At 32.6% G+C, this 14,336-nt stretch overlaps 1 protein-coding gene across 1 annotated transcript; it reads right to left on the bottom strand.

The window, feature by feature from the left end:
- Positions 1-13,724: 13,724 nt before the first annotated feature.
- On the bottom strand, positions 13,725-14,102 carry LOC129003320 (uncharacterized). The gene has a single exon (XM_054431613.1). The coding sequence runs from the start codon at positions 14,100-14,102 to the stop codon at positions 13,725-13,727; it is 378 nt and encodes a 125-aa protein (XP_054287588.1).
- Positions 14,103-14,336: the final 234 nt, after the last annotated feature.

The following is a 14,336-nucleotide window of genomic DNA, read 5'->3' as shown; positions in this document are numbered from 1 at the left end:
GGCTGAGTTGAGTGATTATACATTGTAAACTGATGGCTTTTGTTTGAAATCATAAGAAAGAGCATTGGTATGTTTTAGATTAAATTAAATAAGATGTTATATATTTATATATTGCAAATCAATACAATGCAATTTTACTTACGATGTAGCTAAACAGGTTAATATTTTTGGCATACAAATATTACTAAGAACAGACTACAGACAAATACTATACAGATATTGTATTTACTAAGAAATCGTTGACTCTTTTTTATTATACATTTGAATTTTTATAAACTCAACTTTTGACTTTTGGTATATTTACTCTATATAATTCAATAGATGAAAATTAAGATTGACAACTACTACGTTAGCAGGTGAATATCAAAACGGGTCAAAAGCTTTCAGTTGTTTCTCCTATTAGTGAGCGGCAGACGAAAATGCACTTGGTAGATTTGCCATTAAATATTTTGTGATGTGACGGAAGATGCTACGTCCACTACTTTAATTATTTATGGTAATATTAATAGTCGTGATATCAACCAAAAGTAAATTTACCTAGTGATACAGTAATGTTACAACTACTTAAGTGGACTTTTCTTACGTATCTTGTGGTTAAAACTAGAAAATATTTTTGGAGTGGAATAACTCCTGTTATTAAGTGAAAATTACTAATTCTACATAATCTAAATTGGACCTCAAAATGTAGCGAGTCACAAAAAAATGCATTCTGAAAAACAACCATTTAGTTGTTGTTTAACCGAAGTTGATACACCCTCGGGAACGGAGTTTTAAACACAATACAGGTTGGAAAAATTCCAATTTCATAATAGTAACGTTTCAGAATAATTCCACATTTCATAAAAAATATCTTAGGTCTTCCAATATATAAAAATGTTTAACCAAAAACTCATACTTAAGAAGTAATATATAGGTGGTATTAATAGAAATAATTGAATCCATACGAATAAACGTAATGCAATACGACATAGTAAAGCTAATTTTATTTTCTAAAATAATTATTTTCGAAGTCTCGACATATCTCCCACCCGATCACGTCGTGTCCCGTGCCGTTGTAGTATTACCCTTAGTTTTTAATCCTAAATGTTTGCTCCTTTGTTTGTGTACGTGTACGTATTATATTTATTTGTCTATTATGGATTGATGACCTGCGAATAAAACTAGAAGACTTCTGTACTGGTCTGACAAGGACTCCTATGTGAGTCGAAACCATTTGCAATTTAGCAAACACATTTTATCGCATAAATGCAGGTGTTTGCACACATTTTTAGAATTTATTTCTGTTAAGTTTTAAGTAATTAGATACATTGTTTGGAAAGGCGTTATGTAAACCTTATTTGTGTAAGAAGGTTTTAGTCTAGCCATTCTGAGGGAAATGCGATATCAGTCTTATGTAAGATAGTGTCAGCTTGGTTTAACACGCATACTCATCCCATTGAAAGAAACCACTACTCCAAACACTTCAGACCCATAGATGTGAAGGCAAACGCCATCACTATAGTATGGGGAAGTAAAGGTATGTTTTGATAGGAGTTTAAGCTAAAAAAATATTCATAAAATATTTCCTTTATATTACAATTCAATAATATAACGCGTTATCATAAATTAATTTGCTATTTAACATTTCGAAATATTTTTCTGTATACATTTGTCCATATATTTGTTACAAGTAGTTTTATGGTAATTTAGACAAATCGTCAAATTTAAGTATATAGTGTTACGAGTTCGTCCCTTTATCTTTCAACACCACAAAAAATATTGGCTTGAAATAAACAAATACTATAGAAGAAAACATTAAAATATCTAGTCCCTGCTGGATTATTTTGTTAAAATTATTACCTCTATGGTATTTCACACACATGTGGTATTCGCGACATTTTCACTCTTAAGTTTAATTAAACTCATTGACCTAGAGGATATTTTACCATTGATCCGTCAGTATAGATACATTACATGACCCCTTTATACACTATAATAATTCAATTGAATGGTCATTTATCCTCTGGGGACGAAAATTAATTGGTCCTGGGTATAGGTATCACTATAATACCTACAGTAAAAGCGTATTCCCTCTTTGGGAAATTTAATAAAATAAATAAATTTTACTTTTGCCGTATTCTAATTTTAATAAAAAATAACAATTGAGATACAAATCTGTGAAATTAATATAAATTATACATTGCTTACTTTTTAGCCATCAACATAAAACGAATAAATTTATCTTGATAACATTTTTTATTCTGATGGGTGTATTTATTTAAAATATACATCTGACCTTTTAAAACCTTACCATTACAAGTTCTGCTTTAGTATACATTGTTGCTGAAACAAATTTTAATTCTATTCTGTTATGTACAGTTCTAAAAAAAATACAAACCAGTAAAACTGGCCCCTGTAATGCTAGTCTCTGTAGGAAAAGACTCTCCTAATCTTACATTCAAAGATTCAAAGATTCAAAGATTTATTTACCATTAAATATTTACAAAATATAAATAGGCTTCGTCATGCTTATATCTAGAACAGTGCAAATCACAAATCACATGCAAGTGCTTAACAAACGTACATAAGAATGACAAACAATATAAATACACCTGATTTGGAAAAATATAAATATGAAAAATATAAATATGAAACCTGATTTGGTCCGGATGGAAGGTACAGCAGTTAGGGGTTTAATAGGGCAGAAGAGGTGTTGAGGTTGGTGTTGTAAAATTCATTAGTGTGGTAAAAAGGATGTAGAATGAGCCAAGACTTCATGACCTGAGTGAATCTTGGAAGGGGAAGGTTTCTGACGGTGACAGGCAGCTTGTTAAAAAAACGTATACCTGAAACAGGAAAAGATTTCAAAGTTTTTTCAAGCCTAGTTCTGGGATAGAACAAATTTCTATTTGACCTTGTATTATGCTCATGAACCTCACCAACGGATGTAAATAAACCATTTCTTTCCTTTATGGCAACAACACAATGAAATATGTATAGACTATATACAGTTAGGACCCCTTTCTCTATGAAAAGAGGCCTGCCATGATCAAGCCAACCAGCACCTGAAATGACTCTAATTGCTTCCTTCTGCAGCAATAAAATTTTACTTACACTTGGACAATGTCCCCATAAGATGATTCCGTAAGTGACATGGCTTTGAAAGAAGGCAAAGAAAGCCTGTCGTACAAAGCCGTTTGGAAGCTCAGTAGCAAGCCTCCTTAACAAACATATAACTCTACTAAGCTTACTACATAGTTGATCAATATGAGCGTCCCAAGACAATTTGGGGTCAATTGTGAACCCTAACAACTTTACTGGTTCACTGATTTCAGAACTGTTGCAAAGACTAAAAACTATTTCCTGGGTCTTAGAATTATTGAGTGAGAGCTTATTATCAATAAACCATTGAGAAGCATTACTAAACAATTCTCTTGTTGAAGTTACAGCTGCCTGCCAACTGGTGTTACTAGATACAAGTGTTGTGTCATCTGCAAAGAGCAGGACACCATCCCCAACTCTGTGGTACAAGTCATTAATTGATACAATGAAAAGAAGTGGCCCCAGTATGGAGCCCTGGGGAACTCCGTGTTTTACATGAACAGGGGTAGACATTCTACCGTCCCAGCTAACAACCTGATGACGATTGTCAAGATATGATTCAATCAATCTGAGTGCACCACCCTCTAGTCCATACTTCTTTAGTTTCTCGAGCAAGATTTTGTGCTGAACGCAATCGAATGCACGGGATAAATCACATAGAATTGCCGAAGCAGATTGCTTGGTTTCAAAAGCATTGATAATTACTTGAACAAACTCTTCGACAGCCATTGAGGTTGATTTCGCTCTGCGAAAACCAAATTGGGCCGGTACTAGAAGGTGTTGCTGCTCAAAATAATTATAGAGCTGACTGAACATAATAGATTCAAAAACTTTGGCTAGTACAGGAATCAAGGATATTGGCCTATAACTAGCTACCTCATTCAAAAGTCCTTTTTTGTAAATGGGCACGGTCCTTGACATTTTAAGTACCTGAGGAAAAACTCCCTCCAAAAAACATGCATTTAATAGATACGTCAAAATTGGGGCAATTACATGTATAACCCGTTTTAACAAATTGGGGGTCAAGTCGTATATATCTTTACTGTCAGATGCTTTAAAACTATGAACAGTATTAACAATATCAAGTGAATTTACATGATTCCACTCAAAGTGAGTAGCTACAGCTGGAATATCATTTGAAATGTCACACAGGTTAAGGTTGGATCTAGGTACATTTTCCAGAATGGAATCCACCGAGTCTACAAAGTATTGATTGAAATCATCTGCTGTAGCAAAGCTGGAATCAGCAGATGGACGTCTTGACCTGTTCCTGTTGATCAGGCTCCAGGCAGCTTTGCAAGGGTTAGATGCTTCGGAGATAAACAGAGCACTCGCATTTATCTTAGCTTCCTTTAGTTTTTTGCGGTAGTCTCTCCTCAGATTACGCAACAAAGGTAATAGATGAAGTTCGGTAGCAGCGAGGTCGCTAACAAGGACAATGAAACCTCTTAGCCTAGCAAGCTCCGGAGTAAACCAGTTCTTTACTTTGGGGGAGTTACTCAATGGTTTATTATGAGGTTTCTTAGGTTTTATGTTCTTGACCTTTTTTGGGAAATATATTTCAAAAGCTTCTGAGCTTTTGACATGGCTTATACATGGCTTAAAGAGATTCATATGTAAATCACAACTGAATTTCCTTATCTCGAAATACTTAAACATGGACGCTGCATGGGTAAAACATGAGCTTGCCGAGTCACTACGGCCTACGTTGTGCTAAACCCTTCTAAGTTTTGAATAACGTTTTTTATCTTCACTTCTATACAAATGATTTTCTATGGAAGGTAAAATATATTTTTTCACTTTCACAAACCTTTGGTGAAAGATGTACAAAGAAATTGTTTTTAAAAGGTATTTTTTGCAACATTAAAACGTTAAAATATTTGTATTTTTTCCTAAACGTGGGAAAATTATTTAGGAAAAGTACCCAAACTACTTGTATATCTTAGCTTTTACTATTTGTAACCAAATAACTACCAGACTATGTAATTTTTGTGGAGTGAAATCATTTATCACATCAGGAAAAATAGCGTCGGAATGGTTTTATTTTCCTATTTGTCAAATATGTCATTTAATCCAAACAATAAAATTAAACATTACAATCGATTGAATAACTAAATTTTGTGACCATTTTCATATGTGTTTTGGATAAATGATTTAATAAGCGCCTTAAGCGTAAAAATAACTGATTTTTTTAGCATTATTAAATTGTGTAATTCTTATTGTTGTTACTTTTATGTGAGGTTCTCCATCGAATTAACGTGAAAGTCTCTATACCCCAGCCTTCACACATGCAATGTCCTGTTGTTAAGCTAAGTGCATAGAGAAATACAATACACCGGAAGGACAAGAGTTAAAAAAAATATTTTAACATAGCATTGACACACGTTAAAGTGAAAAATAAAATAGTTTATTTTTAGTGTGGTAGCCATTTTTAGCATTGACTTCTTAAATGGTATAAAATTATGAAAATACCATTTAAAACTGTATGAGGACTTAAAAATGCATTTTAGGTTGATTGCCATTTTCATTTATGCATCTCAATATACATTGACAAAACTGGTTTTTTTTAAAGGAAATCCTTCTTTGAATGATATCCAAGTTTTCTTATGAAACAAATTGAGCAATACAGTAATCATAATACATTGTTTATCTTTGCTAAAAAGCGATGTAAATTGAATTGTTAACTTTAACTATGAAATTGTTTTTAAGATGAATCTTTTTGCAACATTAAAATGTTAAAAATATTTTTTCCTAAACATGGGAATATTATTTAGGAAAAGTACTTAAACAACTTGTATCTTAGCTTTTACATTTGTATAATCAAATAACTACCAGAGTATGTAGTTTTTGTGGATTGAAATAATTTATTCTATCAGGAATAATAGCGTCGGAATGTTTTTATTTTCCTATTTGTCAAATATGTCGTTTAACCCAAACAATAACATCAAAGATTAAAACCGACTAAATTTTGTGAAAATTTTCAAATGTGTTTTTGATAAATTATTTAATAAGCGCCTAAGGTGTGAAAATAACTGAGTTTGTTGAGCAACATTAAATCGTGTATTTCTCATTGTTGTTACTTTTATGTGAGGTTCTCCAAAAAATTAACGTGAAAGTCTCCATACACCAGCCTTCACACATGCAATGTCCTGCTGTTAAGCTAAGTAACAATACACCGCATGAAGGACAAGTAAAAAAAAAATACATAACATTGACATAATTTTAAACTTTAAAGTGAAAAAAGTATATTTTCGTGTGGAAGCCATTTTTAGCATGACTTCTTAAATGACATATAATGATGAAAATAATATTTAAAACTGTATGAGGACTTAACAATTTATTTTAGGTGGATTGTAATTTTCTTGTATGCATCTCAATATACATAGATAAAACTGATTTTTTTTAAAGGAAATTAATGATCCTTCCTTGAATCATATCCAAATTTTTCTTATGAAACATAATGAGCAATACAGTAATCATAATACATTGTTTATCTTTGCTAAAAAGCGTTGTAAATTGAATTGTTAATTGTCCTTTTAACGTAAACAAGAAACTATTATTTTCAAACTTACCAGTTTATAGTAATAATAATATTTTTCCAAGAAATGTTTCAATTACAAGTAAAAAAACATTTTTCATTTGATTTAAAATGTCATACTGAAATAGAACAGTTATTCACTATACGTCAGCTGCAATAAAAACTGAAGTTGTGTAAAATAATGAAAACACAAACTGTACAAACAATGTAGATATTGTCAAAGTTGGTTGTCCAGGTCAAATACCCCATCATCCTCTCCATGTCTGTTTCACTCTCCCACCCCCTCCCTCTCACTCTCTCTCTCTTGTCCCTTTCCATCAGTCTCGCTCTATCCCTCATCCTCTCTCACAGTCTCTCTCATGGGTATGACAAAGTCCGCACGATCTCATAAATATAAATTGACCACTCTGGACTATTGCTGTTAAATATTGCAGTTGGCTACTGTTGTTTTGTATAATTATAAGAACTATGATCATTCTATACGAGTATCAACAACCAGGTTTGTACGTTGTAAATTATTAATATTATCAGTTGAATGAAGTCCGTAAATAATAAAAGTTGTGTAATTATATAGTTTTCAGCACATTGTTATTAATTAAAATTTCATCTATAAAATCAAAAAAATTCAGGTTAATGATTTTTAAATCGTCATGAGCCTTTGGGAAAACCATTTCCGATATGTTACAGAATGTACTATAAATGAACATTTTAGACCAGTAAAAAAACTAGTTTTAAGCTAGATACTTAAATGTAGGAAAATTATAGGAAGCATGTCTAGAATTATATCCTTTACGACGCATGTATACGACGGGTTAAGTTTATATAGGGACAATGATGCAAAACGGAGGGATGCACTAAATAAAATAAGTCAGTTACTCAACAAAATACCATTCTCTATTAATTTACAGCAATAAATTAATTAGCAAAATTAAATTAAGCTATCGATACTTTACGCAGGTACCCGAACCACTGTTTGAAAAGGAGGTGTATTTTCTTTTGATTCTAGCAAAGTATCCCGCTTTAAATAGCCCCGCTAAAGAGGCAGCTTTCTCCAACTCGGTTTAGCTTATACAACATTTGAGCTTTAACTGTCAGTGAACACAAAGAAAATAATCTTTTAAAATAGTTATTGTATTAGTTATAACATGTTAAAATATAGAAACGTTGGAAAATTTAATAGCTTATGGTTTACTTTTTAAACGTTTGCAATGACGACTAAAATATGTTAAAAGTGTTTTTACTATATTTGATTTTTGCTCATAAACTATTTTTCCTGAGTAATTAGCATGTAATTAGCTAAAATATATAAACTATAACCTTTTGAAAATTTGCCATATTTCTTTAGTCTCGTTATGTTAGTTTTGACAAGCTGTGTATTTTGTTAAAAACTCTAACACTTATTACATATAAGGTTATTGAAAATTTTAAATGAATTGGGCAGAGGATAATCAGTAAAACAATCTATAATTCAAACTTATGTGCCAATGAATAACCCGCTATCATAGTTTTGAGAAATTGATTGTGGGGTTACTGTTTAAGCTAAAATCCATTCGGATGATTTTACCATCCAACTACTTGAAGTAAGAAAATACAGTCGACAAAAGCGTCAATTCATTCCCTTAGACATGTTTCATCGTGCCGTGACATGTTTACAACGCAATTCCCGCATCACATGCGAAGTTCTATATTGCTAGGCAGTGTCCAATACATATTTAGCCGCCATTCAATACGAGAAGGAGGTTTTTCATACCTTCTTCCTTAAATTTGATGAGTAGTTTTTTAGTAGATTTTTTATTTCATAATTTAAAAAATACATATAATGTTATGCACTAATTTATCAAGAATATTGATCATTATTAGGGGGGAGGGGGGGTATTAAGGGGGGAGCGGGGTACTACTAACCAATGTTATTTTAAACGATGTTTTGAAGTCAAAAATTAAATTTTTTTTACCAAGAATAGATTTCGAACGATAATTAATGGATAACAAACTAAGTAACTCTTAACTAAAGACAGGCCACCGCATTATTACTTATATTAATAGGCAACAAGCCTATTATTTATTAATAGTTAATTTAATCGATAATTTTGTATTCTAAAAGTAACAGCTGCCAACACTTATGCAAAAGACTGGCGGACAGCTAAAATTAATTGTAAAAACATTTTGAAATTTGTTATAAATATGTCTTTTGGCGGTTTAATTCACCATATCTAATTAAGAAGGTAAAAATAATTCAACTTTTTTGGAAGAGTAAAATAAAGCAATAAAGAAAAACATAAATATATATTTATAATGAACAGTTAAAGTAACGACAGTTAGAAACAAAAATATTATCTGTATGGCGGTGCTTTAAAATTAATAATAATAATTAAAAAGATTTGTCATTGGTCTAATAATGACGTACGACAAAAAGGGTGTTTTAGAAAACGCTTTTTTTGGTAATCATACTATTTATTTCCCGTATAATTTGATAATAGAAAAAAGATAACAAAAAAAAATAATTATAGGCCTCCCTTTTAATTGTAATTTTTAGGGTGTATTCAACATTCTTAAAATACGATTTTCTTTTGAAAAAAAAACAACATATCTTATGAACCATTGATCAAAAATGTTTTAAGAAGATTGTGTTTCTAAGGACGTAATTAAAAAGCCTACTACTTAAGACTGTTCATAGAGAAAAGTCATTTGATTAGCACTTAGTACCGTAATGATCTAATATTGCCAGCCACAGCCTTTGTCACAGGCTTAATACTGGACAGGATGCATTGTTGTATAGACGACCAAACACTAAACAGGTTATTATCATGACGAAGAATAATGAATACGTCATCATATCTGGTTATCAACCATCATAAAGTTAATAATAAGCACAGTTTTTTTTATAATCTACAGCTTTAACAGTATTTTCTCTATACTTTTACATTACAGTCCATTTTCGTGCGTATTAGATATGCAAATAAGCCGATGAAGTAAAAAAGAAACCTAACATAGTTATTTTGTAAAATATTCAATTGTAATTGAATGAATACATTGGAACTAGTTTACAGAGTGAATAAATATTTCTGTATTTTATAAAACTAACAATACTCGTTTAGTCTACTAATCGTAATTTCAATAATCTTTGAGCTATCACATTGACCACATAGTAATATTATTATTTAACAATTGCCATTGTGACACTTTAATGAAATTCATAATAGTAATAACACATTTAAGTGGGAATATGTTTAAAAGTCATAAGCAATAGATGTGCTCAATCTGTCACCATACTTATTCTCTGTACTACTGATTCGTTGTTTAATTCATTTGCCAGCTGTAGCGAGTCAGCTGTTGACGGTGATCGACAGAATTTTCCCGCCATGGCACATGTCACTTCTGAATATGGCTAAATGTTTCTCGACACCTAAATACACCCAGTGGATCAACCCGGTTTTGTTAAAAAATTACGTAATTAAGGGAAATGCTAACAGCTTGATAAGTGAAGTGTTGAGGTTGTGGCTGCAAGGTAATAAAAGCTTACGGTATGTTGTGCAGGAAAAATGCGAATACCGTAAAGGAATTTGATTAACAGGAACGAAAGAACGAAGCAAATTCAACTTTTGTTCATCAACTTACTCCTGTAGTGATGACTGTTTATCCATTTGTGACTGTTTTAAAGATTAAAAGTCATAGATTTACATTGAAAATCTGTAGATATGCATTAAAAATAAATGGGCATATGTCCTGCTTAGTAGCATATGTTTCCCACTTTGTTTTACCTATAATTATGTCGTATTAGCTAAATACTATGAGCTAAGGTTATATTTTTAATAATTGTGTTCATACCGTTAGGAGATATACAAATTAAACAGCACTGTAAACTCAATAAAATCAATACAACTGTTACCATGAAACATGTCAAATTTACAATGGTTTACTCACGTACATTCTTCTGTATAAGGTGTTTTTTTATTTAATTAAGAATATTAAATTAATCCAAGTTCAACTAATTCAGCTTAAATTAATGAAAACAATTAAAATTAGTAGTTGACTTTATACTAAACACGTTTGGTTGGACGAAATATATTTGAATGGCAAACATGAAGCTATGTAATTAACTTTGAACCTGATCTCCAATTAAAATTTACCCAGGATTTGAAATATGAGCTATTTGGGTTACAAACACACCAATGCAATTCTAATTATTGTAACTATGCAAAGCCTTCCATCGGGCATTAATTACTTCAGTGTATTGCATATTAGGTATTGCATAATGAACCACATGCCTGTCAGTCAAGCTGAGCTAACTCTTGTTATATTTTTTGTAGGGAATACTTCTATAAATTTTATATATTTCCTTAATATTGGTCAGGTGAGAGATTCGCAAAGAACGTGAGTAGTATGAGTAGTAAATGACTCGGCGATGCCTCGCATTCCTTATCAAATTCTTATCTGAGATAATTGTAATAGATGATCTCTAATAAAATTATACTTTAAAAACCTTTTCTATGTAATAATTAAGACAAAAAACAACATAAAACATTTATTTATCAAACCGATTTCTTTGGACACCATATTGGTTTAGATACTATCAGTATCTTTCAGCTTATAATAACCCCTTTCAGATAAATAAAATATGTCTCACTGAAATTTATGCAGATATAGTAAATACATTTAACGTCATATTCAACGTTTGTTATTTTTCATTTGGAATACATTATTAAGTTTTTATGGTGATTTTGCTACGTTTATAAACAGTTTCTACAGTGGTACTTCGTATTTTCTGGTAGTGGATTTCAATTTAATCAGTGCCTTGAATAATATAGTTCATCTGAACCCAAATGAGTAAAGGAATAGTGTTTCATTTTTTCCTTAATTTCACATACTGTAGAGCTTATTGGTAAGACAGTTATTACATAGATTAAAACTTGAATAAACAGATATTCGAGTAATTCATTTTTATCAAAATGTCTGTGGAGTATTTCAACAGTAAAAGTAATGTAACGTGTTTTTTGCAGCTTTATTAATAATTGGATAGAGCAAATTCTCAATGTTACCATTCTCAATAATAGCTTCCACTAAATCCATATTAAAATGTTTATGATCTCATACCTCTTAAGAAAACTGTTTGGTTAAAATAAATTTCATTGGAAATATAAATTTTTTAACGACAGTTTTAAGAAATACTAGTATAATTAGGCAACTGGAACTACAACAATAAATGTCGGCAAGCCGAGCATAAAACAGTTGATTTCAGAGTAAACCCAAAGGGAGTCTTAAAAACAAAGTACTCCCTCTTGAAAAATAAAGAGACGACTCTATACTAGGCCAGAACAAAACATGTGTTGTGATACTGGCGAATGCTACAACTTTTTTCTACTCGTCTAGTTTATACGAGGACATTCCAGGAAATTTTTACAGTGATCCAAAAACTGATCAAAACATTGTATATATCATAAACTTTTCTTTAAAAAGTTAAAGGTTGTATTCATTTTTCTCAAAAAATATTTATTGTTATTAAAATCTAGAAAGTTGTTTGCACAATATTAACAGTAGTTTCCTGTTAGTGTAACATATTCTACACAAACGCTGCCCAAACCAACGGTCACGTTTCACTGACCCTGCAGGATAAAGCTATCATCATGCTTCCCGGAGTGAAAATATTACCCATGTGGTGAACATTTTCTCGCCTTCGCTTCGTCTCGCCCAAACCGTGGTTGTATCAAATAGTGTAATTTTTGGTCCGAACCTATTTTACTTACTACTAAAAATTATGTCGTTAGGAATTCGTAAATTCAGCAATTCGTTAAGTTCATACTACATATCATGTATACATATACATGATTTATTTCATGTTGAAAAGGTTATATATTCAGCCAAGCAGGGTAATAATAAATAATACAATTATTAAAAGAATGGAAAAAACGTTGACCCTTTCTTACTACCTCAAAACAAAAAACATATGCGTGTTTAAAACTCTGATAAGTTATACATTTGGTTGTATATGTTTAATCATGCTAAACAAATTATCTGTCAAATATAAGTTTGCACATTCAGTAGTGAATAACATGTATGAGTTCAGCTTACAAAATGACACTAGTAAAATACATCGGAAAATACATAGGAGCAGTCTGGGTTAAGACTTAGGGTAAAGGGGGATCTGTTTCAAAATGGTAACAAAAGCCGAATGCCTCAACAATAAGTAAATTCCTATAAGAAATTCCATAAACAATGAACATTTATATTTTTTTATTACCAATTACACGTACCTTTATTTTAAGCTATGCTCTCTAGAGTAAATATTTGAGAGAGGCTTTTAAAAGCTATTGCAATGTCAATACATGTTAACACAAAGAACCGTAACAACTAAGCAGTTTGATACAATGCCAGCAATAGTAGTAGGAAAAAATATTTAACCTACAGTAACCTACTTCTTAACATGTCATATAATAAATAATTTTCAAATATAACCCAACTTATCAAGTAACTTTAGTAGTGGGTATAGTTTTCAAAAAGCACAATAAAATAATTTTTTTGGTAAGGCAACGTATAGGCATATTGCCTACCAAACCTTTGTCAGGTTTCTTCTTTAGTAATAAAATATTTTCGTAATGTAAGGGGGGCACATTTGTGATGATATATTTACAAAACACTGCCCAACGGGCTTACTCCTTGTCTAGCTGTTCATTTCTTACACGATCTAGACTGTGATCCGTTGACGATCTAGATTATTCTTTTTCACTTAAAGAATATTCCGGACAAAGTGTGACCAGTAGTCCCAGTTGTCCTCACCCTCCAGCAAGGTCTCACAAATCGATTCAACCAACAGCACCCCAAGATGTTGAATGGCCTACCGGCAGAGCAAATCCCATCGTGGACAGTGGAAGAAAGTGTGACCACGTCGTCGGGAATGCATGGACAGTAAATACAGTCAGGTGAATTCATTTTGGCCATCAAGGGCGGGTACGACTGAAAATAGCAATGACCTGACAAGAACTGCGTGAGATAGTAGTGAACCGTGCCGCCGTTCCACCCACGGTTGGACCTGTCTGATGAGTCTGGCAGTCCAACGACCTCGAGTCTCTCTTTCCCAGATTTCCTGCTAGATCTGAAAAGTGTAGGAGCGCTATTCCGTTCTTGTAGCTTCCTTCCCGATGTAGCATTGTCTCTGGTAGATTGTCTTCCACTTTGCTGCTAAGAGTTTAACAGGGATAACTCCAGCAATAACCAAAACTGCCGTACGGTACGCGGAAGCGACCCTGAGTGCCACCTGACGCTGCATTTGTGCCAGCTTCAACCTGTACTCTTCCTCGTTGAGGGCGTCTGCCCACACCTCAGAGCCGTAGAGAAGTACGGACTGGACTGCAGACATAAAGAGTCTTCTACGGCTGGACCAAGGACCACCGACATTGGCCGTAAGCTTACTAAGAGCAGTGACACTCCTAGCAGCCTTGTCCGCCGTACGGAAGATCTGGTCCCTCCAGCTCAACTGGTTGTCCACCATCACACCGAGGTACCGTCCACATGCTCTACAGAGGCCTGACCGTGAAATTTATTCAGCAAGGGGTGAGTAGGTATAGTACAAGAGTCAAACTCACTGATATAAAGTAGTGGCAGGAACCAGGATCCACGACATCGCTGCCTTGGGGTACGTGGCGCTACCAACGACTGAGCCACCGATTCATCAATCGTAGTAAATATTTTTAACCATAACTAGTAAACTATAACTTGTAGTTTA

The sequence above is a fragment of the Macrosteles quadrilineatus genome, unplaced genomic scaffold, assembly GCF_028750875.1.
Source record: "Macrosteles quadrilineatus isolate MER2022 unplaced genomic scaffold, UCM_ALF_1.0 Scaffold_9__3_contigs__length_116548681, whole genome shotgun sequence".
Lineage (NCBI taxonomy): Eukaryota > Metazoa > Arthropoda > Insecta > Hemiptera > Cicadellidae > Macrosteles > Macrosteles quadrilineatus.
This window is presented reverse-complemented; position numbering and strand designations above follow the sequence as displayed.

What these genes read in the sequence shown, in the direction of transcription:
- LOC129003320 (XM_054431613.1), bottom strand. Translation starts at nt 14,102, where the DNA reads ATGGTGGACAACCAGTTGAGCTGGAGGGACCAGATCTTCCGTACGGCG.